The sequence below is a fragment of the Xenopus tropicalis genome, chromosome 10 (assembly GCF_000004195.4).
Source record: "Xenopus tropicalis strain Nigerian chromosome 10, UCB_Xtro_10.0, whole genome shotgun sequence".
Lineage (NCBI taxonomy): Eukaryota > Metazoa > Chordata > Amphibia > Anura > Pipidae > Xenopus > Xenopus tropicalis.
Genome location: NC_030686.2, coordinates 2,100,143 through 2,126,157, shown reverse-complemented (window position 1 = coordinate 2,126,157; position 26,015 = coordinate 2,100,143). Strand labels below are relative to the sequence as shown.

Below are 26,015 nucleotides of genomic sequence, written 5' to 3'. Positions count from 1 at the left end.
CATTTGATACCCTAGTAAATAAATTGGGGTACATGTAATTTCTGTGGACCCCCTACAGCGCACATGATGAAACTGGACACCGTCGTTGGGGAACCTGAGAGGCAACCAGTCCCTGTGTGGGACGAGCATCTAAGGAGAGGAGAACCTGGGCCTCCTGGTTTACCTGGGCCTCCTGGAGAAAGAGGGGAACTGGGGGTGATTGGGGAATCAGGACAGCCGGCTGGAAACGGATACCCCGGGGAGCGAGGTGAAAACTATCTGAATGTCTTCCAATGTGTGCAAGACCTCCAGGCTCCAGTTCATTGCTTCTCCTACATTACTAACCCCTGCTCCTCCACTGTGGCCCTCCTCTAACATTCTGCATTTTACTTTAGGAGAACAAGGCCCTAAAGGAGGGAAAGGAGATACATTATCAGGTAGAGACGGCCCTCAGGGGGCCCCAGGTGCTTCAGGTAAACTTGCTCCTCACCAAACAACTGGGATATAACTACACCTAACTGAACCTTTTCCACCCTCACACCTGCTCCTGTCACTGCTCCTCATGGGCGGGTCACTAAGTTTGTCTCGAAAAAAGGTGATAGAGCTTTATGTAGAGATGGCCCTGGGGTGGGGGTGAGCTTGCTTTGTTCTATATTAATGGGATATGGACTTCTCCTAAAATGACCTTTTTCCTCCCTAACACCTGCTCCTGTCACTGCTCCTCATGGGCGGGTCACTAAGTTTGTCTCGAAAATAGATGATAGAGCATTACGTCTCTCAGGGGTTGGGGCTTGCTTTGTTCTATATTAATGGGATATGGACTTCTTCTAAAATGACCCTTCTCCCCCCACCTGCACCTGTTTCTGCTCCTCGTGGGAGGGGCATAACGTTTCATTGTTATACTACTCTGAGGAGCGCATGTGTTCATGTTCGATCTCTCTCTCTCCGACAAGAGGGTCTCTCTCTTTTATTCTCTTAATGTTAATGGGGTCAAGTTGTCACACACAACACTGTGTGTGTTATCTTTGGCAAATGAGAATATTATTGCCCCCCCCCCAATATTTTTCATATTGAAATCAGCCCATTGCTATTCTTTACTTTCCCTTTCAGCTCCCCCAGGGACCGAGGTGTTTGGGAAACCTGGCCCCATTGGCTCCCCTGGAATACAAGGGCCCTCGGGAGCCCCTGGAAGCAATGGACAACAAGGACCACCCGGGCTGCCTGGAATCTGTGACTCCGCCCCATGTAATGTGGCAGATACGGGGGGTAAGTATGAAACGCGTGCAAAAAAGGTAAAATTACCCAATGAACCCTATAGGGCTGAACCCATGTACCTCTCTGCCAGAGACTGCTGTTATATGTCTCCCTGCCAGAGACTGCTGTTATATGTCTCTCTGCCAGAGATTTCTGTTATATGTCTCTCAGCCAGAGACTGCTGTTATATGTCTCTCTGCCAGAGACTGCTATATTATACTGTATGTCTCCCTGCCAGAGACTGCTGTATTATATGTCTCGCTGTGAGACACACGCACTCAGAACTCTTTTCCCTGTACCTGTAGGTTCCGTGGATCTCATCCCCTGAGACGTAGTCGGACTCATCGCATCAGATGGAACGAGGGGGCGCGGTGCCCGTAGCTAATGTGGGGGCGCGGGGCGGTGTAGCCCTAATATTGTGCCCCAGTTACAGCCAGGCACAGGTACCATTGGGCAGACCCAGTTAGGGAGGCGCCTGGCATGGGCATTTAGGAACCTGGGCAACTTGGGGCCCCGGGGCGTCAGTCTGCCCGCTGCCCGCACTGGGATTCTATGCAGCCCTGTGCCATATTTATCTGTAGATCGTAAGCTTTTGTGAGCAAAGCCTTTGTATTGTAATCCTGTCCATCCCTTTGTATCCTGCTTCATTAATAATGACCAACTGCAATAATGTGTCTGCATTTATAATGGGAACGGCTGATACTGATCTCAACATGGATTATTCCAAAATATTTCATTTATTCTATGATTTTGTACCCAACTTATTATGTCTGTTCCTATTGTTGGAACCCACCCAATATCAATATCCCTGGTACAGCCCCTCCTCCTGGAAGCTTTCATCAGAGTGTTCTAGTCCCACCCACTGCTTGAGTTACAGACTCCCTGCCCCTCCTCCTAGAAGCTTCCATCAGAGTGTTCTAGTCCCACCCACTGCTTGAGTTACAGACTCCCTGCCTCTCCTCCTAGAAGCTTCCATCAGAGTATTCTAGTCCCACCCAATGCTTGAGTTACAGACTCCCTGCCTCTCCTCCTAGAAGCTTCCATCAGAGTATTCTAGTCCCTCCCACTGCTTGAGTTACAGACTCCCTGCCCCTCCTCCTGGAAGCTTCCATCAGAGTATTCTAGTCCCTCCCACTGCTTGAGTTACAGACTCCCTGCCCCCCCCTCCTGGAAGCTTCCATCAGAGTGTTGTAGCCCCACCCACTGCTTGAGTTACAGACGCCCTGCCCCCCCTCCTGGAAGCTTCCATCAGAGTGTTCTAGCCCCACCCACTGCCTGAGTTACAGACGCCCTGCCCCTCCTCCTGGAAGCTTCCATCAGAGTGTTCTAGCCCCACCCACTGCCTGAGTTACAGACGCCCTGCCCCCCCCCCCTCCTGGAAGCTTCCATCAGAGTGTTCTAGCCCCACCCACTGCCTGAGTTACAGACGCCCTGCCCCCCCCCCTCCTGGAAGCTTCCATCAGAGTGTTCTAGCCCCACCCACTGCCTGAGTTACAGATGCCCTGCCCAACTCTTAGTCTAGAGATGCCAATCTGCGCCCCAACCATGTCTCTGCTCTGCCAAGGCCATGCCCCCCTATTGCCCCAAATGCTACTAAGGATTTGAGGTGCAACTTCCATGCTTTTTAGTAGCTGGTTAAGTGCAACTTACTGACATTGACTGGGCAGTTGCTCCTGGTGACCAGATGAAGGGGGAGGAGTCCCACCCAGCCCCTCCTAGTTCTGCCCAGTCCGTCCCAGTTCCAGTTCCAATCCCGGTGTCACTGAGGGAAGTGTCGGATGCAGTCGCTGGATTTACCTTCATATTTTCCTATCACCTTCCCGCTGCTTTAGCTCCGCCTCTCCCTCCTGTGTGGAGGTCACATGCTCATTCCCATGTGACTTTCTATTTCTGATACCTGATAATTGTGAAGTGAGCGTCTGCGCCACTGCGGGGAGAGGTGTTGGAATAGGGCCCCAGGGGCCAACAGAACCAGGTATTGGGCTCTCCTGTGCCACATGGTCTGACCATCGGCCAATCAGAGAGCCGAGTCCCAGGGATGAGCCGTATTTGTGCCCTTCATGCAAAGTCAGGCTGCCCCCCTGCTCAACTCCCCCAGGGCCACACATTAAAGGCGCAGATCAGAGGCAGCTCATTGGCTCGTGTGATTGGTTTGATAAAGGGAAAGAATATCAGCTTGTTGCCCCCTCCCTTGTATCCTGCAGCTGTGCCCCCTGTCTCACTGGCAGAGCCCCCAGCTGATCTCCAGTAAGGATACAGGGGAATCTCTGGGGTTTTCCTATACACAGGCAGCGGCTGAAGTAAAGCAAGAAGGCAGCACAGGGACCCCCAAATCATATTTATTCATTTACCCGCCGGGAGCCCCCCGACACTTGCAGTGAGCTGTCAGGGGCAGATAGCAGGGGGTCTCGCCTGGAAACGCTGCGACTCTGAAATATCTGAGTGCCTGCAGGCTGCGCTGGGAGCGCTGGGAATTCCGGGAGCCAATCATGCGAGTTCTTATATATTTATATTTATAACAGTGTCACCCCCTCACACACACACGGTCACACACTCACATTGTTACACCCTGTCACACACATACTGGGGCAAGATGGAGACAGTAGGGCAAGATGGAGACAGTAGGGCAAGATGGAGACAGTAGGGCAAGATGGAGACAGTAGGGCAAGATGGAGACAGTAGGGCAAGATGGAGACAGTAGGGCAAGATGGAGACAGTAGGGCAAGATGGAGACAGTAGGGCAAGATGGAGACAGTAGGACAAGATGGAGACAGTAGGGGGAGATGGAGACAGTAGGGGGAAGAAGGAGACAGTGGGGCAAGATGGAGACAGTATGGGGAGATGGAGACAGTAGGACAAGATGGAGACAGTGGGGGAAGATGGAGACAGTAGGACAAGATGGAGACAGTGGGGCAAGATGGAGACAGTGGGGCAAGATGGAGACAGTGGGGGAAGATGGAGACAGTGGGGCAAGATGGAGACAGTGGGGCAAGATGGAGACAGTGGGGCAAGATGGAGACAGTGGGGCAAGATGGAGACGGTGCATACAGAAAACCATGGAGACAGAAATGGATTTCAGCATAGTACGATGGTGCCCAACCCACAGGCCATTAGTTATAATGATAGCCAGTCTGGGAGTTGTAGTTTAACAACAGCTGACCTGATGATTATATAAATTATACACAGCCCCATCTCTACCCCCCCACACCCAGTTTAACTCATTCCTCTCCTTGCAGATCCAGGCCGTGCCATTGTACCCCCCCCTCCCCTCCCCCAGTCTCTCTCTGACACATGCTGGTGTGTATGGGGGGGGGGGGGGGGGTCAGTTCATATCATTCCAGCCAACCACGGAGGCAGGAAGAGTCCGACCGTTCCCAGCAAGCAGACAATAATGAACATCCACAGGAAGATGCGATCGATCACCATGGCAACGTATTTCCAGTCCTGCTTCACCTGTAGATAAAAGGGGAGATATCACCCAATGTAACATTCCTTCTGTGCATTTATACCTACGGGTGGGAGCTGCCATACTGTTCCCTGCATCAATGAATATTTGCCCATATGTCATTGGCTGGAAGCTGCCATGTGACTTGCCTTCTCCATCAGGACCCCGGTCGTGATTATAAATAGAAGCTGCTGATCTTGTCAGGGACCCAGCGCTCAATGCAGGTGCAATTATTAAATGCGCCGCTGGGGCAGAAGGAGAATTTCATGCGCTTTTAAAGTGGCAATTTCATCCCTCGCTGAGACTGACTGGGGGGGGGGGCCAGGGATAATGACACAGGGGGGTACAGTAAGGGCAGATAAGTGGCTGTACTTACAGGTAAGGGGGGGGGCAGTGGCCCCTGTAGAGCCAGGGATAATGACACAGGGGGGTACAGTGAGGGCAGATAAGTGGCTGTACTTACAGGTAAGGGGGGGGGGGCAGATACAAATGGAAGAGCCGGGGAGATGTCTCCGCAGATAAATGGAGTCTGACTTATTGGCGGTGACAGTTCTCCTTTAATCCGGAGGTGCAGCAGATATGGGGGGGCCGGGGGGCCGGGGGGCCGGGGGGACAGTCACGCTCAGCATAGTAAGGAGGGCAGAAGGGTATCTGAAGAGCAAGGCAGGGGGCTGAGAGGAGGAGGAGGGTCTGACAGGCACAGGATAGATAAGAGCCACTTACAGAGGCGGAATGATTGCAGGCTGGGGGCCACTTATAGCAGCGCCTTATCTGGGAGCCCAGCTTGTGCCTGTCATGGCCGACTCATCCGGCTAGTGGGCCACAAAGGGCCAGCCTTCCTCTCCAACTGAGCCCCTCTTAGTTACTGGGCCCTTAGCAACAGCCCCCGAGGGGCCTGATATGGGAAGCCCTAGAGCAGTATTATTTGTTCCCTGCCTGGTGAATCTCAAATTCTCCCTTCCTATGCTGATGGTGAGATCCCCTTTCCTCCCCACCCCCAATGTATCACTCATTCCCCCTCTCTTGGTAGGGAACCCCATAACCTGACTGCCCTTCCTATGCTGATGGTGAGATCTCCTTCCCCCCCCCACCCCCAATGTATCACTCATTCCCCCTCTCTTGGTAGGGAACCCCATAACCTGACTGCCCTTACAGTAAGGAACCCCTTCCTATGCTGATGGTGAGATCCCCTTTCCTCCCCACCCCCAATGTATCACTCATTCCCCCTCTCTTGGTAGGGAATCCCATAACCTGACTGCCCTTACAGTAAGGAGCCCCTTCCTATGCTGATGGTGAGATCCCCTTTCCTCCCCACCCCCAATGTATCACTCATTCCCCCTCTCTTGGTAGGGAATCCCATAACCTGACTGCCCTTACAGTAAGGAACCCCTTCCTATGCTGATGGTGAGATCCCCTTTCCTCCCCACCCCCAATGTATCACTCATTCCCCCTCTCTTGGTAGGGAATCCCATAACCTGACTGCCCTTACAGAAAGGAACCCCTTCCTATGCTGATGGTGAGATCCCCTTTCCTCCCCACCCCCAATGTATCACTCATTCCCCCTCTCTTGGTAGGGAATCCCATAACCTGACTGCCCTTACAGTAAGGAACTCTTCCTATGCTGATGGTGAGATCCCCTTTCCTCCCCACCCCCAATGTATCACTCATTCCCCCTCTCTGGGTAGGGAATCCCATAACCTGACTGCCCTTACTGTAAGGAACCCCTTCCTATGCTGATGGTGAGATCTCCTTTCCTCCCCACCCCCAATGTATCACTCATTCCCCCTCTCTGGGTAGGGAATCCCATAACCTGACTGCCCTTACAGTAAGGAACCCCATCCTATGCTGATGGTGAGATCCCCTTCCCTCCCCACCCCCAATGTATCACTCATTCCCCCTCTCTGGGTAGGGAACCCCATAACCAGGGGACCAGAATTCCATCCTATGATACAGAATATTGATGCTTAATAACGGCCATTAGAGGCACTAATTAGAGGCACTAATTAGATAATAATGAATACATTTGAGTATTTAGCGGAACCCTATAATTATTGGCCGGAATGCCGCATCAGCAGTAACATCACATGCAAACAGTCCGGATCCATTTTCCTGTCACTGCCGGAGGCGACTCATGTAATTTCATATCTTCTCAGTACAGAGAATTCCGCCGCCCCCTCATCCTATAGACCCCCCCCCCCTCACAGACTGGGGTAATGGGTTCCGGCAGGAGCGCTACCCCCCCCCCCATACACTTACAGATGTCATATGAAGTTCAGACAAGGGGAAACTCTCCATTGGGCCGACCTTCCATTCCAACTCATTGCTTAGTTATTTAATACAAATGACTGGGAGCTGCCATATTGGTTCTCATTCATCCTCTCCATTCCTCCATTTTATGGGAGAATAAGATCATTTAAAGGGGAACCGCGATAGGAATACTCACCGAGAAGTCGGCATCCTCTGCTCTCAGGTGGTCCGCGATGTAGTGCACCCCCTCTATAGCCAACTTGAGCGAGGGGGACATTAGCAGCACGTGGTGTTCTTTGGCATTGACTGTTTTGGCACCTTGACTTGGGTCTACTGGCTTCTCCTGGCTTTTGGGCTTACACGTACAAGGAGAGGTGTGGCTGGAAGGCTGTGGCTCATTCCCATTGCCTTTTTGGGCTACTGGGGAACTGCTAGCCTGGCCATTAGCCTGGGAGAAATCTTCATGCAGGAAGCAATACTGAATGCTCCTCGATCGGCAGCGGACGGCACCTTCATTGGCCTCCTTGGGGGTGTACATCTGCTGCACGCTTACAGAACGCACCTTGGGCATCAAATTTGGCTGGGCCTCGGACAGTAGCTTAGTCTCAGGCTTTGGAGAAGGGCAACTGGTTAGGGCAGATTCCTCACACAACATGGAATACTGCCCTGATGGGGACTTGCAAAAGACTTGAGCGTTGGGCGACTGCTCCAGCTGATGGCAACAGGAAGACGTTGGAGATGGTCGTTGGCTAGTGGGGCTAGCGGATGACGAACTGGCAAATGCCGGCTCGATCTCGGCCTCAGACCAAAGCCTGGGTGGGGGGTTGAAGCTTCTTGCATGCAGGGACTCTATTAATTTCTTGCAATTGTCTTTCGCTGGTCTCTTCATGAAGAGCACTCGAGGAACCACATCCAGGAATGTCCTACGGACCCAGGCTGGCATGGTGTGTGTGCGCGGAGATCTGTGGTGCACGTTCAGCACAAAGACGGTGATGATGATGGAGAGAGTCACGAAGATCATGGTGAAGAGCAGGTACTCTCCAATCAAAGGGATGACCAGAGACGTCGAAGGAATGATCTCGGTGATGAGGAGGAGGAAGACAGTCAAGGAAAGCAGCACTGATATACAGAGCGTGATCTTCTCTCCACACTCAGAAGGGAGGTAGAAGACCAACACGGTGAGACAGGAGATCAGGAGACACGGGATGATGAGGTTGATGGTGTAGAACAAGGGGAGACGTCTTATGATGAAGGAATAGGTGATGTCGGAATAAATCTCCGTGCAACACTCATATTTCTTGATATTATAGTTGCCCACCGCGTTGACAATTACCCATTCACCACTTTCCCAATAGTCCAGCTGGTCAACGTGGCTATGCATGCTGATCAAGTCTATCTTGGCTCGGTCATAAGTCCAAGAGCCAAACTTCATGGTGCAGTTCTGCTGGTCGAAGGGGAAGAAGGTGACGTCGATGCTGCAGGAGCTCTTGTAGATGGCTGGTGGTGTCCACTTGATCCGACCATCGTGGAAGAGATGAGCCTTTGTGAGATGGGTCACGGCAAAGTCCCCGTCGGCACTTGGGAGAAACAAGAGGGACAATGGGATTAGTAACCAGTTTCTATGTATCATCCCAAGATATGTATCACAAATTGGGTTAATTTGGGCATTTTCATTAAAACTCGTACATCGCAACACGTTTTGTTGTCTTTTCTCTTGAGCTTTGCACTTACCTCTTTTACGAATGTTCAAAAGCCCCAATGGATTACTTGCTCCGGCCCAGTGGAGTTCTAATACTTTAACTGGCTACAGCTTTCTCCAACTCCAAAAAACCCAAATTCCCCTAGATCAAAAATAGCTTGTGCCCTAATAACAGTCTCAGACTTAAATATAAACCTAAAGTGAGAGATAAGATTGGCTGAAAAGAATTCACTAACCCAGGAGAATTACACTATAATATATGCTACCGTGTGTTCTGGGGTATTATACATGGAATTGGCACTGTATTTATCCTGCTGTGGGTTCTGGGGTATTATACATGGAATTGGCACTGTATTTATCCTGCTGTGGGTTCTGGGGTATTATACATGGAATTGGCACTGTATTTATCCTGCTGTGGGTTCTGGGTATTATACATGGAATTGGCACTGTATTTATCCTGCTGTGGGTTCTGGGGTATTATACATGGAATTGGCACTGTATTTATCCTGCTGTGGGTTCTGGGGTATTATACATGGAATTGGCACTGTATTTATCTGCTGTGGGTTCTGGGGTATTATACATGGAATTGGCACTGTATTTATCCTGCTGTGGGTTCTGGGGTATTATACATGGAATTGGCACTGTATTTATCCTGCTGTGGGTTCTGGGGTATTATACATGGAATTGGCACTGTATTTATCCTGCTGTGGGTTCTGGGGTATTATACATGGAATTGGCACTGTATTTATCCTGCTGTGGGTTCTGGGGTATTATACATGGAATTGGCACTTTATTTATCTGCTGTGGGTTCTGGGTATTATACATGGAATTGGCACTTTATTTATCTGCTGTGGGTTCTGGGGTATTATACATGGAATTGGCACTGTATTTATCTGCTGTGGGTTCTGGGGTATTATACATGGAATTGGCACTGTATTTATCCTGCTGTGGGTTCTGGGGTATTATACATGGAATTGGCACTGTATTTATCTGCTGTGGGTTCTGGGGTATTATACATGGAATTGGCACTGTATTTATCTGCTGTGGGTTCTGGGGTATTATACATGGAATTGGCACTGTATTTATCCTGCTGTGGGTTCTGGGGTATTATACATGGAATTGGCACTGTATTTATCCTGCTGTGGGTTCTGGGGTATTATACATGGAATTGGCACTGTATTTATCCTGCTGTGGGTTCTGGGGTATTATACATGGAATTGGCACTGTATTTATCCTGCTGTGGGTTCTGGGGTATTATACATGGAATTGGCACTGTATTTATCCCGCTGTGGGTTCTGGAGTATTATACACGGAATTGGCACTGTATTTATCCCGCTGTGGGTTCTGGGGTATTATACATGGAATTGGCACTGTATTTATCTGCTGTGGGTTCTGGGGTATTATACATGGAATTGGCACTGTATTTATCCTGCTGTGGGTTCTGGGGTATTATACATGGAATTGGCACTGTATTTATCCTGCTGTGGGTTCTGGGGTATTATACATGGAATTGGCACTGTATTTATCCTGCTGTGGGTTCTGGGGTATTATACATGGAATTGGCACTGTATTTATCCTGCTGTGGGTTCTGGAGTATTATACATGGAATTGGCACTGTATTTATCCCGCTGTGGGTTCTGGGGTATTATACATGGAATTGGCACTGTATTTATCCTGCTGTGGGTTCTGGGGTATTATACATGGAATTGGCGCTGTATGTATCAGGCGCTGTGAGTATTGGGGGGCTGGGGAAAGGCCAGGAGATGCTTTAGTAGCAGTAAGTGCTTCTGTATAAATGTGGAAAGTGTCGGTATGACTTTAAGTCCATTAAAGTTGAATTATTCTGTCAGATGAAGACGTTTCTCCCTTTCAGTTTATGATCAGCGGAGGCATCTTTATTCATTAGCTCCATTTAACCGGCTCGGCTAAAGGTTGGGTCCCTACGGCCGGGCCGGCGATTACGAGATTGCCATCATTTTGCAGCTAACGAGCCGAGGCAATTTTCTCCCAGATTTGGCCAAGTGCCGGGGGGGCCCGGGAGAATCACAAGGGCCATGTATCAAGATGAAACGAGTTTCTGAGCGCGTATTGGGCGCGTGACGCCGCATTCTGATTATTTGCCCTTCTGCCCCCTCAAACACTTGGGTTCTGCTCCGCCTCCCCATTCGCCTTAATGGAAAAAATGTATCACAGCAGCAGAACTGGCACTTTGAGTGAGAAGCTGCAGCAATGGTGCGTTAAAGAGCTTCTCAGACGGATGGAAGTCTGTTTATCCGCCGCTTTGTTGCTTGCAGCCAGCAGGTGGCGATAGGTAGAGGCATTCCATTTGCACTCAATAGGCCAGTTCCTTCCATCTGCCTCCATGCCCTTCTCTTTCTCACCCTATGTAGTCGGCATTGGGCACAGTCACTACTCTCGTGTTTCTGCCCCTTATGCCACCCTACAAGGGCATCTCACACCATTAGATTGTAAGCTCTTCTGCCCCCACTTTCATTCTTCCTCACCCTCTGTCTCGCTCTAATGTCACCCCCTTGGTAAATCTCAGGCATCTGATTGGCTGCCTTCGTATAAAATATTCATACCCATTGGTTATTTATAGGAACTGCTGGTTGTTCCTTTCTGCTCTCCGCGTCCACACGCATCAGTGACCCCTTTTAGAAGTTACATACAATCTGCCCTGGGGGCGGAAGAGCGACTGGTATCCGATGGCGCCTTGCCCTTTAACAGATGAGGGGCTCAACGCTTGGAAGGAGGGCAGCGCCCCCTGGTATATAGTAAATTACTCAGTATAATAAAGGCTCTACTGTAACACCGGGGCTGCTGGGAGTATGATGTAGGGAGTCATATTCTGAGAAAATTTGCAATTGGTCTTCATTTTTTATTATTTGTAGTTTTTTAGTTATTTCATTTTCAGTTTGGGGTTTTAGCAGCTATTTGGTCGCTAGGGTCCAAGTTACCTTAGCAACCAGGGAGTGGTTTGGATGAGAGACTGGTATATGAAAATAATAAAACAATAAACAATAAAACTGGAGCCTCACATATCAGTAGTTTTTTTGGCTGCCGGGGTCAGCGACCCCCATTTGAAGATGAAGAAGAAGGCAAATAATTAAAAAAACTATAACAAATAAATAAGGAAGACCAATTGAAAAGTTGCTTAGAATTGGCCGTTCTATAACTTACTCACAGTTAACTTAAAGGTGAACCCCCCCTATTTATATTCAAACAACTGCCTGGTTGCTAAGGTAAATAAGATCCTAGCAACCGCATAGTTTAGTTAATAACTAAAAAAAAAAACACGAAAAATGACGACCAATTGCAAATCTAGATAGTAGTAAAAGATCATTTAAAAGTGAACTGCCCCTTTAATGGTAGATCTCAGCTTCTACCCCCTCCCTACCTACCTGCAGCCTCCGCTCTTGCCTCCTCCCACCCCAGTGACCCCCACTCAGATGCCAGTCTGTGGGGTCTCTCTGTGGCCCCCGAGGAAGGTTCACAGAAGGGCTGAATGGAGTCACTATAAATAGCTGCGGCTCCTGCAGGGGCCCCTGGTAATGCGACAGGGTAGACGCATTAGTCCCACTTAGCTAAATGCACCCGGGGGGGGGGGGGGGAGGCAAATATTGAGTCACAGGGAGAAGCCGGCGAAACTGGGTCATTTCATCTTCTGATTTGGCACCGAGCAAGGGCACCGGGAGGGTAATTACACCGCAGCGCATATCAGTCCCGAGTATCACCACAAACACTGCGCCCCCCTTATATATTTATATATAGTGACCCCCCCCCTTAACTGCCCCCCCCAGTGTAACCAATCCCAACTGGGCCAGCCTTTCCCCATAACTGAGCCCATTCCCTTTATCAGCTTAGTCGCTCTTCCCTGTACTTTCTCTATTTCATTACTGCCCCCCCCCTTATATATTTATATATAGTGACCCCCCCTTAACTGCCCCCCCCCCCAGTGTAACCAATCCCAACTGGGCCAGCCTTTCCCCATAACTGAGCCCATTCCCTTTATCAGCTTAGTCGCTCTTCCCTGTACTTTCTCTATTTCATTACTGCCCCCCCTTATATATTTATATATAGTGACCCCCCCCCCCTTAACTGCCCCTTCCCCAGTGTAACCAATCCCAACTGGGCCAGCCTTTCCCCATAACTGAGCCCATTCCCTTTATCAGCTTAGTCGCTCTTCCCTGTACTTTCTCTATTTCATTACTGCCCCCCCTTATATATTTATATATAGTGACCCCCCCCCCTTAACTGCCCCTTCCCCAGTGTAACCAATCCCAACTGGGCCAGCCTTTCCCCATAACTGAGCCCATTCCCTTTATCAGCTTAGTCGCTCTTCCCTGTACTTTCTCTATTTCATTACTGCCCCCCCTTATATATTTATATATAGTGCCCCCCCTTAACTGCCCCCCCCCAGTGTAACCAATCCCAACTGGGCCAGCCTTTCCCCATAACTGAGCCCATTCCCTTTATCAGCTTAGTCGCTCTTCCCTGTACTTTCTCTATTTCATTACTGCCCCCCCTTATATATTTATATATAGTGACCCCCCCTTAACTGCCCCTTCCCCAGTGTAACCAATCCCAACTGGGCCAGCCTTTCCCATAACTGAGCCCATTCCCTTTATCAGCTTAGTCGCTCTTCCCTGTACTTTCTCTATTTCATTACTGCCCCCCCTTATATATTTATATATAGTGACCCCCCCCCCCTTAACTGCCCCTTCCCCAGTGTAACCAATCCCAACTGGGCCAGCCTTTCCCCATAACTGAGCCCATTCCCTTTATCAGCTTAGTCGCTCTTCCCTGTACTTTCTCTATTTCATTACTGCCCCCCCTTATATATTTATATATAGTGACCCCCCCTTAACTGCCCCCCCCCAGTGTAACCAGTCCCAACTGGGCCAGCCTTTCCCCATAACTGAGCCCATTCCCTTTATCAGCTTAGTCGCTCTTCCCTGTACTTTCTCTATTTCATTACTGCCCCCCCTTATATATTTATATATAGTGACCCCCCCCCTTAACTGCCCCCCCCCCAGTGTAACCAATCCCAACTGGGCCAGCCTTTCCCCATAACTGAGCCCATTCCCTTTATCAGCTTAGTCGCTCTTCCCTGTACTTTCTCTATTTCATTACTGCCCCCCCTTATATATTTATATATAGTGACCCCCCCCCCTTAACTGCCCCCCCCCCAGTGTAACCAATCCCAACTGGGCCAGCCTTTCCCCATAACTGAGCCCATTCCCTTTATCAGCTTAGTCGCTCTTCCCTGTACTTTCTCTATTTCATTACTGCCCCCCCTTATATATTTATATATAGTGACCCCCCTTAACTGCCCCTTCCCCAGTGTAACCAATCCCAACTGGGCCAGCCTTTCCCCATAACTGAGCCCATTCCCTTTATCAGCTTAGTCGCTCTTCCCTGTACTTTCTCTATTTCATTACTGCCCCCCCTTATATATTTATATATAGTGACCCCCCCCCTTAACTGCCCCCCCCCCAGTGTAACCAATCCCAACTGGGCCAGCCTTTCCCCATAACTGAGCCCATTCCCTTTATCAGCTTAGTCGCTCTTCCCTGTACTTTCTCTATTTCATTACTGCCCCCCCCTTATATATTTATATATAGTGACCCCCCCTTAACTGCCCCCCCCCCCCCAGTGTAACCAATCCCAACTGGGCCAGCCTTTCCCCATAACTGAGCCCATTCCCTTTATCAGCTTAGTCGCTCTTCCCTGTACTTTCTCTATTTCATTACTGCCCCCCCCTTATATATTTATATATAGTGACCCCCCCTTAACTGCCCCTTCCCCAGTGTAACCAATCCCAACTGGGCCAGCCTTTCCCCATAACTGAGCCCATTCCCTTTATCAGCTTAGTCGCTCTTCCCTGTACTTTCTCTATTTCATTACTGCCCCCCCCTTATATATTTATATATAGTGACCCCCCCCCCTTAACTGCCCCTTCCCCAGTGTAACCAATCCCAACTGGGCCAGCCTTTCCCCATAACTGAGCCCATTCCCTCAGTGCCCTATAAATACAAATTATGGTGGGGAAGTTGAGGGAATGTCCCACAGAGCTTACAATCTAAAGCCTCACCTGTGCAGGGATAATAATTCCCCGGTGCCCACTTACCCCCATCCCTGCCCCCCCCGGCGCAGCCTTCCCTAACACAAAGCCCACTCAGCGGCTGCCGCCGGAGCACAATTATCACCACTTTGGCTTTTTTACAGCTTTAATTACAGCAGAATTTTAATGACGGAAGCAGAACGGAGCGAGGAAATGTGCAGGGAAAGTTGTTTAACTCATTAAAGGGGGAGAATCTCTGAGTGTGACGGGAAGGCTGGGGGGCAAATAATCCGGGGAGTGGGAGATGTTGTTGGACTACAATTCCCATCATCACCTGCAGCCATAAAACACTGGGGCTCATTTATCAACACTGGGCAAATTTGCCCAGGTGATTGATTGGTTGCCATGGGTTACTGCCCATGAGCAATTTGCCCAGTGCTGATAAATGAGCCCTATTGGTCCTGTCCGACCCATTAACTGACTGTACGACTCAAGCAGCAGTTTAATTACCAACCAGGGGGGATTTACTATGGTGGCGCATCAGGAATAACAAGGGATTAAAAACACCCCCCCAGACTAATCCCCCCAACAATGTATGTGGCTTCGCTAACAAGGGACTGGGATTCTGTAAACTCGCCGCACACAAATGAGTCCCTTAACCCCTTGTTGTGTGAAACTCATTGACGTGCTGTTTAGTTGCCAGGGTTTGGCTGCCTGGATACTCTGTATCTGTCCATTGTTTCCATAAGTGAATTAGCCCCTACCACCCCTGCCGGAAGGCTGTTCCATTTGTATATTTACCTCCTTATCCCTTTCAGGCTTCCTCCCCCCAACTCCATATTGTGCCCCTGGGTGTCGCCCCATTTCATTAGCAGAAATACCTCCCTGTTGACCAATCACTGACTATATTGGAATACTCCAATAATATTCTCTGTTACTAAGACCATAAATAAGCCCAGTTGCCCCCCCCCCCCAGACATTTTATTCATACCTACCTGCAGGCTGGGCCTCCAAACCTGAACCCAATATGCCAGGAAAGGTCTCACTATTGCCCTATAGATTGGCAGTATAACCCCCTGTTTCTGCCACTGATTCCTCTACTTGCCCTGCCTGGTGTATCATTTGCCCCCCCCCCAGTTTATTTTACATTTTAGCAAACCCTTGTCCAACCCATAATAATCATTATGTATCGAATCAATTTAATTAAAGATATTTGGAATTTTGGATATATCATCCTACGTATAACGCTCTGGGCAGAATCGAACCCGGGGCCCCGGGCAGCAAATCCCTGATAGAGAGTAGATTTGGGCACAGGATAAATCAGTTTTTCCGTAGCCTTTATAGGAGCGGCCGCTGCTTTTCTTCCCAGAGACAAATTGATTTACTGCCCCATTTATATAACAACAGAGACAATGGGAGGATAACGAGGGGGGCCCTTGGGGTCTCGGAGCCACAGGGAGAGGCTCCAATCAGGAGCTTCATTTTATTTATGGGCTTTCAGCCACCAAGTCCCTCATTCCCTTTTCCCACCTGTGGTTTTCCAATCACCGCCGAGATGCGACTCCTGAATTCCTGGGAAATTGCAGCAAATTCCATCTGAGCTGTTTCTACTGTTAGACTTGAAGTCATTTCTGTAGCCAATGAGACCATCTGGCAAAAGGGGGGGGGGTCACCTTTAAGGTAACTGTATGTATATCGAGTTATAGAACAGCCAATTCTAAGCAACTTTTCAATTGGTCTTCATTATTTATTTATTATTGTTTTTTAATTATTTGCATCTGTAAAATGGGGGTCACTGACCCCGGCAACCAAAAGCATTTTCTCTGTGAGGCTATATATATATATATATATATATATATCCATTTTATATAACACATTTTCCTGTTCAGCCCCTCTCCTATTCATATATCAATCTCTCATTCAAACCACTCCCTGGTTGCTAAGGTCATTTGGACCCTAGCAACCAGATAGCTGTTGAAACAAAATAAACTAAAACATTAAATAATAAAAAATGAAGACCAATTGCAAATTGTCTCACAATATTACTCTCTACATCATACAAAAATAAATAACCCCTTTAACACCCAACCCACCAACCCCAACCCCCATGTAATAATCTTACCCCAAACATAATGGACCCTGTACCCCAAAGGGTGGAGCACCTACACACTCTATTTGGAAATAATGGAATACAGGTATGGGATCCCTTATCCGGAAAACCCAATATCCAGAAAGCTCCGAATTACGGAAAGCCCCTCTCCCATAGACCCCATTTTAATCAAATAATTCAGATTTTTAAACCTGATTTCCTTTTTCTCTGTAAAAAATAAAACAGCGCTTTGTATTCGGCCCAAACTGAGATATAATTAATCGTTACTGGATGCAAAATAATCTTATTGAGTTCAATTGATGATTTATTTATTTTTTAATAGACTGAAGATCCAAATTACGGAAAGACCCCTTATCCGGAATACCCTTGGTCCCGAGCATTCTGGATAACGGGTCCCATACCTGTATTCCCAATACAACAATGAGAGCTCTCTGTGGGAGCAACTAGCTTTAACCTATGGGCATTGGACGGGGCTCAGCCCACAAGCAGAAGCAGCGGGACAGACCTAGTGATGGGGAAATATTCTATTTACTAAGCCAGCCTCATTATACCCCCGGGGGGCAGGTAATATTATGGCTGGGGGGGAAGGAAGGAGTCATATTCCCCCTGTGACTTCTCTGATGTTTTCAGGTTGACTCAATTTATATTTTGCCCTATTTAAGCTCATTTCCTGTGTTTTTGTTATTTTTACCAGTTCCGTGAGTATTTATTCCACAGACCCCGGTGTCTATATATATATAAATATGTACAGGGGGATTAGGGACTGTGGGAGAGTCACAGTATGGGGGCCCCCCCATCTCATTGCCATAGCCCCCCCATTTCCCAATGCACAAAGCTCCGCAGCCCTTACTTGTTATACAGGACAATGTCCGGCCGCCAGATCAGCTCCGAGGGGATCCGGATGGATGTGACGTTCTCATACTCCAGGGGGTCCCAGCGCAGCTTGTAGTCGTGCCACTCCTGGGGAGCAAAGGGGGAGACTGAGTGAGGGGCACGGGGGAGAGTTTACAGGTTGCACCGGGTCGGCTGATAGATAATATAGCCAATTAATTAATAATCTATATCATATCACTCTGTTTAACTGCCCATAATGTCATAGACCTCCCCCTAATACTCCTCCCATTGCTCCATATACCCCTCCCTATAACTCCTCCCATTGCTCCATATACCCCTCCCTATAACTCCTCCCATTGCTCCATATACCCCTCCCTATAACTCCTCCCATTGCTCCATATACCCCTCCCTATAACTCCTCCAATTGCTCCATATACCCCTCCCTATAACTCCTCCCATTACTCTATATACCCCTCCGATAACTCCTCCCATTGCTCCATATACCCCTCCCTATAACTCCTCCCATTGCTCCATATACCCCTCCCTATAACTCCTCCCATTACTCTATATACCCCTCCCGATAACTCCTCCCATTGCTCCATATACCCCTCCCTATAACTCCTCCCATTGCTCCATATACCCCTCCCTATAACTCCTCCCATTGCTCCATATACCCCCTCCCTATAACTCCTCCAATTGCTTCATATACCCCTCCCTATAACTCCTCCTATTGCTCCATATACCCCTCCCTATAACTCCTCCCATTGCTCCATATACCCCTCCCTATAACTCCTCCCATTACTCTATATACCCCTCCCGATAACTCCTCCCATTGCTCCATATACCCCTCCCTATATCTCCTCCTATTGCTCCATATACCCCTCCCTATAACTCCTCCTATTGCTCCATATACCCCTCCCTATAACTCCTCCTATTGCTCCATATACCCCTCCCTATAACTCCTCCCATTGCTCCATATACCCCTCCCTATAACTCCTCCCATTGCTCCATGTAACCCCTCCCTATAACATTCCCAGGATGCCAAGCACACACTTACCTGCTTTACCCACACGTTAGTCGTCATCATCTGATTCTTTTCATCCTAAAATTAAGAAAAAGGAAGGTGAGGTCAAAGCCAAAGTGCCCCAAGTGGGCATAAACCTGACTTCTGCCCCCCAACATAAATTATAAGTAGATCCTGGTTTTGCTGCCTGTGTTGGACTCCCAGTAATCTAGTTTATAGGTGTGTGGGAGGCACAGCCAAGTCCTTACTGGTATCAGACTCTGGACCCCCCACTGCTATGGGAAAGAGTATCTACATTAACCACAGACATGCCAATACAATCACTGCAGACAGAGCAATGCCCCATACACAGATGCACAATCAGATCTGCACAAAGTTTCCTTCCTGCCAAACTCCCCTACACCCATTGCCTCTCCCACTGTTCATTGACATACCTGGTACTTATTTGGGTAGCCCATAGCCTTCCTGAATGAGTTCATTATATAGCCACTGGGGTAACCTTTCTTAATTAGCCCAGTATACCCCTGCTGGAGTAGCCCATAGCCTCCCTTGGTTAGCCCAGTATACCCCTGCTGGAGTAGCCCATAGCCTTCCTTGGTTAGCCCAGTATACCCCTGCTGGAGTAGCCCATAGCCTCCCTTGGTTAGCCCAGTATACCCCTGCTGGAGTAGCCCATAGCCTTCCTTGGTTAGCCCAGTGTATCCCTGCTGGAGTAGCCCATAACCTTCCTTGGTTAGCCCTGTATATCCCTGCTGGAGTAGCCAATAGCCTCCCTTGGTTAGCCCAGTGTATCACTGCTGGAGTAGCCCATAACCTTCCTTGGTTAGCCCAGTGTATCCCTGCTGGAGTAGCCCATAACCTTCCTTGGTTAGCCCAGTATATCCCTGCTGGAGTAGCCCATAACCTTCCTTGGTTAGCCCAGTGTATCCCTGCTGGAGTAGCCCATAACCTTCCTTGGTTAGCCCAGTGTATCCCTGCTGGAGTAGCCCATAGCCTCTCTTGGTTAGCCCAGTTTATCCCTGCTGGAGTAGCCCATAGCCTTCCTTGGTTAGCCCAGTATACCCCTGCTGGAGTAGCCCATAGCCTCTCTTGGTTAGCCCAGTATATCCCTGCTGGAGTAGCCCATAACCTCCCTTGGTTAGCCCAGTGTATCCCTGCTGGAGTAGCCCATAGCCTCCCTTGGTTAGCCCAGTGTATCCCTGCTGGAGTAGCCCATAGCCTTCCTTGGTTAGCCCAGTGTATCCCTGCTGGAGTAGCCCATAGCCTTCCTTGGTTAGCCCAGTATATCCCTGCTGGAGTAGCCCATAACCTCCCTTGGTTAGCCCAGTGTATCCCTGCTGGAGTAGCCCAAAGCCTCCCTTGGTTAGCCCAGTGTATCCCTGCTGGAGTAGCCCATAGCCTCCCTTGGTTAGCCCAGTGTTTCCCTGCTGGAGTAGCCCATAGCCTTCCTTGGTTAGCCCAGTGTATCCCTGCTGGAGTAGCCCATAGCCTCTCTTGGTTAGCCCAGTGTATCCCTGCTGGAGTAGCCCATAGCCTTCCTTGGTTAGCCCAGTGTATCCCTGCTGGAGTAGCCATAGCCTTCCTTGGTTAGCCCAGTGTATCCCTGCTGGAGTAGCCCATAGCCTCCCTTGGTTAGCCCAGTATATCCCTGCTGGAGTAGCCCATAGCCTCCCTTGGTTAGCCCAGTGTATCCCTGCTGGAGTAGCCCATAGCCTCCCTTGGTTAGCCCAGTGTGTAGCTGAGTTTGGGGGGGGGGGTAGTTACGGGCCCCGGGGCAGTTTAGGAATAATTGATATGTGATGAGAAAGAGAATGGAAGCCGATGCCAAGTAAATACCATTAGTGACTCAGCTAAAGCTCAATACATTATTTAATGAGCTAATACCCCCCCGGCCCCCCCGGCCCCCCCAGACCATATTGCTGGGATGGGGAAAGATAAATGGGATGAATGGAGCGGCTCCACTTCTGCCAAATCCTTTATCTTCTCTCATTAAAAGGCAATTTCTCCTGCCAGAGGCCTGATGGGAGGGGGGCTCAGTGCTACTGGGGGGGGGGGCTCAGTGCTACTGGGGGGGGGCTCAGTGCTACTGGGGGGGGCTCAGTGCTACTGGGGGGGGAATCAGTGCTACTGGGGGGGGGCTCAGTGCTACTGGGGGGGGGATCAGTGCTACTGGGGGGGGCTCAGTGCTACTGGGGGGGGGATCAGTGCTACTTGGGGGGGGCTCAGTGCTACTGGGGGGGGGATCAGTGCTACTTGGGGGGGGCTCAGTGCTACTGGGGGGGGGATCAGTGCTACTGGGGGGGGCTCAGTGCTACTGGGGGGGGGCTCAGTGCTACTGGGGGGGGCTCAGTGCTACTGGGGGGGGGGGCTCAGTGCTACTGGGGGGGGGTTATTCTGGGGGTTTAGGGGAAATCCTGGTGCCGGTAGCGACGAGCGAATCTGTCCGAGAAATGTGCCAAACGTGGGTGTCGCCGCCATGTAGCCGGGCATTGAATTCTTTGCAACTAATTTTCACTGAAGTTTCAAGAAACAATTAGCCAATGGAAATGCGGAAATTCGCTGCAAATGTCTGGTCCCAGCCAGGATTGGCTACTCCATTATCTATCTATCTATCTATCATCTATTTATATCACGTATCTATCTATCTATCTATCTATCTATCTATCTATCTATCAGGTATCCATCTCTCTATCTACCTACCTATCTATTTATATATATCTAATCTATCTATCTCAGGTATCTATCTATCTATCTATCTATCATCTATCTATCTATATCTATCTATCTATCATCCATTTATATCACGTATCTATCTGTCTATGTATCTATCTATCAGGTATCTCTCTCTCTCTCTCTCTCTCTATCTATCTATCTATCTATCTATCTATCTATCTATATCTAATCTATCTATCTATCTATCTATATATATCTAATCTATCTATCTCAGGTATCTATCTATCTATCTATCTATCTATCTATCTATCTATCTATCTATCTATCTATATATATTGAATCTATCTATCTATCTATCATCTATCTATCTATCTATCTATCTATCTATCTATCATCTATTTATATCACGTATCTATCTGTCTATGTATCTGTCTATGTATCTATCTATCTATCTATCTATCTATCTATCTATCTCTCTCTCTCTCTCTCTCTCTCTCTCTCTCTCTATCTCTCTCTATCTCTCGGTGTGTATGGGGGGGGGGGCAGTCAGTGCAGAACACACAGAGTTGCCCCATTGATATTCCGCCTGTGTGAGAGTGAGGCCCCCGGGGCCCCTGACTGGCACCTGTTAATGTGAGTCCATTGATTGCCCAAAGCTCCATTAAATAGAAATCATTTGTTTAGAACGAGTGAAACTACTTATTTCCCTGTAACAGTCGCAGCCAAGACCCCCCGTCCCTCAGCAGTCGGAGCCGCGACCCCCCCCGTCCCTCAGCAGCCGGAGCCGAAACCCCCCTGTCCCTCAGGCAGTCGGGCCGCCGCGACCCCCCCCCCCGTCCCTCAGCAGCCGGAGCCAAGACCCCCCCGTCCCTCAGCAGCCGGAGCCGAGACCCCCCCGTCCCTCAGCAGCCGGAGCCGAGACCCCCCATCCCTCAGCAGCCGGAGCCGAGACCCCCCCGTCCCTCAGCAGCCGGAGCCGAGACCCCCCCCGTCCCTCAGCAGCCGGAGCCGAGACCCCCCGTCCCTCAGCAGCCGGAGCCGAGACCCCCCCCGTCCCTCAGCAGCCGGAGCCGAGACCCCCCCGTCCCTCAGCAGCTGGAGCCGAGACCCCCCCATCCCTCAGCAGCCGGAGCCGAGACCCCCCGTCCCTCAGCAGCCGGAGCCGAGACCCCCCCCGTCCCTCAGCAGTTGGAGCCTCATCCGGAATCAGATCCAACGGCAACGGAGACACTAGGGGCCCCGGGGCAGGAGGCTCATTTGTACCCACTTGCCCCTCTGTCTATAGAACCTTATTCTCTCCCATGTTATTATCCATCTCCTCCTTATCTGCATCTCACTCCCTGCTCTCCTCTTCCTACAGGCAAAATCAGCGTTTTCTGTCCAATAACATCTGTAACCAATCAAATCTGCCTCCTCTCTGAGCGATTATTGCCCTGATAGGGGCCCGCGCTGATTGGCCGAGAGCCACCGAGAATTGTAATGACAAGGGCAAAGTGTGACATTCACCGGCTCCGGATCCGAAGGCACAAACAGCATGGAACCTATTCCCAATATACCCCCCCCCATCTTACCCCCAGCCCCCCCCCCCCACTGTCACAGTGTAACCCCCATATCATATATGCACATAATGTAACTGTATAATATATAGGCACAGATATACTTCCCATCTTTCCCCCCCCCCCCCCCACTGTCACAGTGTACCCCCATAATCATATTATGCACATAATGTAACTGTATAATATATAGGCACAGATATACCCCCATCTTTCCCCCCAGCCCCCCCCCCCCCCCGCACTGTCACAAGTGTAACCCCCATATCATATATGCACATAATGTAACTGTATAATAATATAGGCACAGATATACTTCCCATCTTTCCCGCCAGCCCCCCCCCACTGTCACAGTGTAACCCCCATATCATATATGCACATAATGTAACTGTATAATATATAGGCACAGATATACCACCCATCTTTCCCCCCCCCCCCCCCACTGTCACAGTGTAACCCCCATAATCATATATGCACATAATGTAACTGTATAATATTATAGGCACAGATATACGCCCCATCTTTCCCCAGCCCCCCCCACTGTCACAGTGTAACCCCATAGTATATATGCACATAATGTAACTGTATAAATATATAGGCACAGATATACCCGCCATCTTTCCCCCCAGCCCCCCCCCCCCACTGTCACAGTGTAAACCCCCATATCATATATGCACATAATGTAACTGTATAATATATAGGCACAGATATACCCCCCATCTTTCCCCCAGCCCCCCCCACTGTCCACAGTGTAACCCCCATAGTATATATGCACATAATGTAACTGTATAATATATAGGCACAGATATACCCCCATCTTTCCCCCCCGTCCCCCCACTGTCACAGTGTAACCCGCCCATATCATATATGCACATAATGTAACTGTATAATATATAGGCACAGATATACCCCCATCTTCCCCCCCCCCCCCCAACTGTCACAGTGTAACCCCCATGATATATATGCACATAATGTAACTGTATAATATATAGGCACAGATATACCCCCCATCCTTTTCCCCCAGCCCCCCCCCCACTGTCACAGTGTATACCCCAAATCATATATGCACATATGTAACTGGTATAATATATAGGCACAGATATACCCCCCATCTTTCCCCCAGCCCCCCCCCACTGTCACAGTGTAACCCCCATATCATATATGCACATAATGTAACTGTATATATATAAGGCACAGATATACCCCCCATCTTTTCCCCAGCCCCCCCTCCACTGTCACAGTGTACACCCATATCATATATGCACATAATGTAACTGTATAATATATAGGCACAGATATACCCCCATCTTTCCCCCCCCCCACTGTCACAGTGTAACCCCCATATCATATATGCACATAATGTAACTGTATAATATATAGGCACAGAATATACCCCCATACTTACCCCCAGCCCCCCCCCCACTGTCACAGTGTAACGCCTCATATCATATATGCACATAATGTAACTGTATAATATATAGGCACAGATATACCCCCATCTTTCCCCCCCCCCCCACTGTCACAGTGTAACCCCCATATCATATATGCACATAATGTAACTGTATAATATATAGGCACAGATATACCCCCATTCTTTCCCCAGCCCGCCCCCCCACTGTCACAGTGTAACCCCCATATCATATATGCACATAATGTAACTGTATAATATATAGGCACAGATATTACCCCCATCTTTCCCCGCCCCGCCCCCCCCCCCCACTGTCACAGTGTAACCCCCATATCATATATGCACATAATGTAACTGTATAATATATAGGCACAGATATACCCGCCATCTTTCCCCAGCCCCACCCCCCCCACTGTCACAGTGTAACCCCCATATCATATATGCACATAATGTAACTGTATAATATATAGGCACAGATATACCCGCCATCTTTCCCCCAGTCCCCCCCCCCAATGTTCACAGTGTAACCCCCATATCATATATGCACATAATGTAACTGTATAATATATAGGTCACAGATATACCTCCCCATCTTTCCCCCCCCCCCACTGTCAAGTGTAACCCCCATATCATATATGCACATAATGTAACTGTATAATATATAGGCACAGATATATCCCCCCCATCTTTTCCCCAGCCCCACCCCCCCACTGTCACAGTGTAACCCCATATCATATATTGCACATAATGTAACTGTATAATATATAGGCACAGATATTACCCCCCATCTTTCCCCCCCCCCCAACTGTCACAGTGTAACCCCCATATCATATATGCACATAATGTAACTGTATAATATATAGGCCAAGATATACCCCCCATCTTTTCCCCAGCCCCCCCCCCCCTGTCACAGTGTAAACCCCCATATCATATATGCACATAATGTAACTGTATAATATATAGGCACAGATATACCCCCCATCTTTCCCCCAGCGCTCCCTCCCCCACTGTCACATGTGTAACCCCCATATCATATATGCACATAATGTAACTGTATAATATATAGGCACAGATATACCCCCCATCTTTCCCCCAGCCCTCCCCCCACTGTCACAGTGGTAACCCCCATATCATATATGCACATAATGTAACTGTAATATATATAGGCACAGATATACCCCCCATCTTTCCCCAGCCCCCCCCCCCACTGTCACAGTGTAACCCCCATATCATATATGCACATAATGTAACTGTATAATATATAGGCACAGATATACCCCCCAATCTTTCCAGAGTCCCGCTCCCAGCCCCCACTGTCACAGTGTAACCCCCATATCATATATGGCCATAATGTAACTGTATAATATATAGGCACAGATATACCCCCCATCTTTCCCCCAGCCCCCCCCCTCCACTGTCACAAGTGTAACCCCCGATATCATATATGCACATAATGTAACTGTATAATATATAGGCACAGATATACCCCCATCTTTCCCCCAGCCCCCCCCCCCCCATCACTGTCACAGTGTAACCCCCTATATCATTATATGCACATAATGTAACTGTATAATATATTAGGCACAGATATACCCCCATCTTTTCCCCAGCCCCCCCCCCACTGTCACAGTGTAACCCCCTATCATATATGCACATAATGTAACTGTATAATATATAGGCACAGATATACCCCCATCTTTCCCCCAGCCCCCCCATCACAGTGTAACC

At 49.2% G+C, this 26,015-nt stretch overlaps 2 protein-coding genes across 5 annotated transcripts in view; one reads left to right on the top strand and one right to left on the bottom strand.

Annotated features, from left to right (window-relative positions):
* Positions 1-1,964, top strand: part of col20a1 (collagen type XX alpha 1 chain) — a 48,084-nt gene extending 46,120 nt beyond the window's left edge. Inside the window, exons 35-38 of one of the 2 annotated variants that reach the window (XM_031894714.1) lie at positions 59-247; positions 375-452; positions 1,090-1,245; positions 1,539-1,964. In XM_031894714.1, the coding sequence (XP_031750574.1) occupies positions 59-247; positions 375-452; positions 1,090-1,245; positions 1,539-1,561 (446 nt within the window). In that variant the 3' untranslated portion in view covers positions 1,562-1,964. The remainder of the gene's footprint in view (positions 1-58; positions 248-374; positions 453-1,089; positions 1,246-1,538) is intronic. The other variant, XM_031894715.1, reaches the window with a different exon arrangement.
* Positions 1,965-3,556: 1,592 nt separating this feature from the next.
* The window catches only part of chrna4 (cholinergic receptor, nicotinic alpha 4), a 33,522-nt gene continuing 11,063 nt past the window's right edge, over positions 3,557-26,015 (bottom strand). Inside the window, 5 exon segments of one of the 3 annotated variants that reach the window (NM_001113843.1) lie at positions 3,557-4,184; positions 4,261-4,686; positions 7,122-8,502; positions 17,649-17,758; positions 18,690-18,734. In NM_001113843.1, the coding sequence (NP_001107315.1) occupies positions 4,561-4,686; positions 7,122-8,502; positions 17,649-17,758; positions 18,690-18,734 (1,662 nt within the window). In that variant the 3' untranslated portion in view covers positions 3,557-4,184; positions 4,261-4,560. 3 annotated transcript variants of the gene reach the window in all.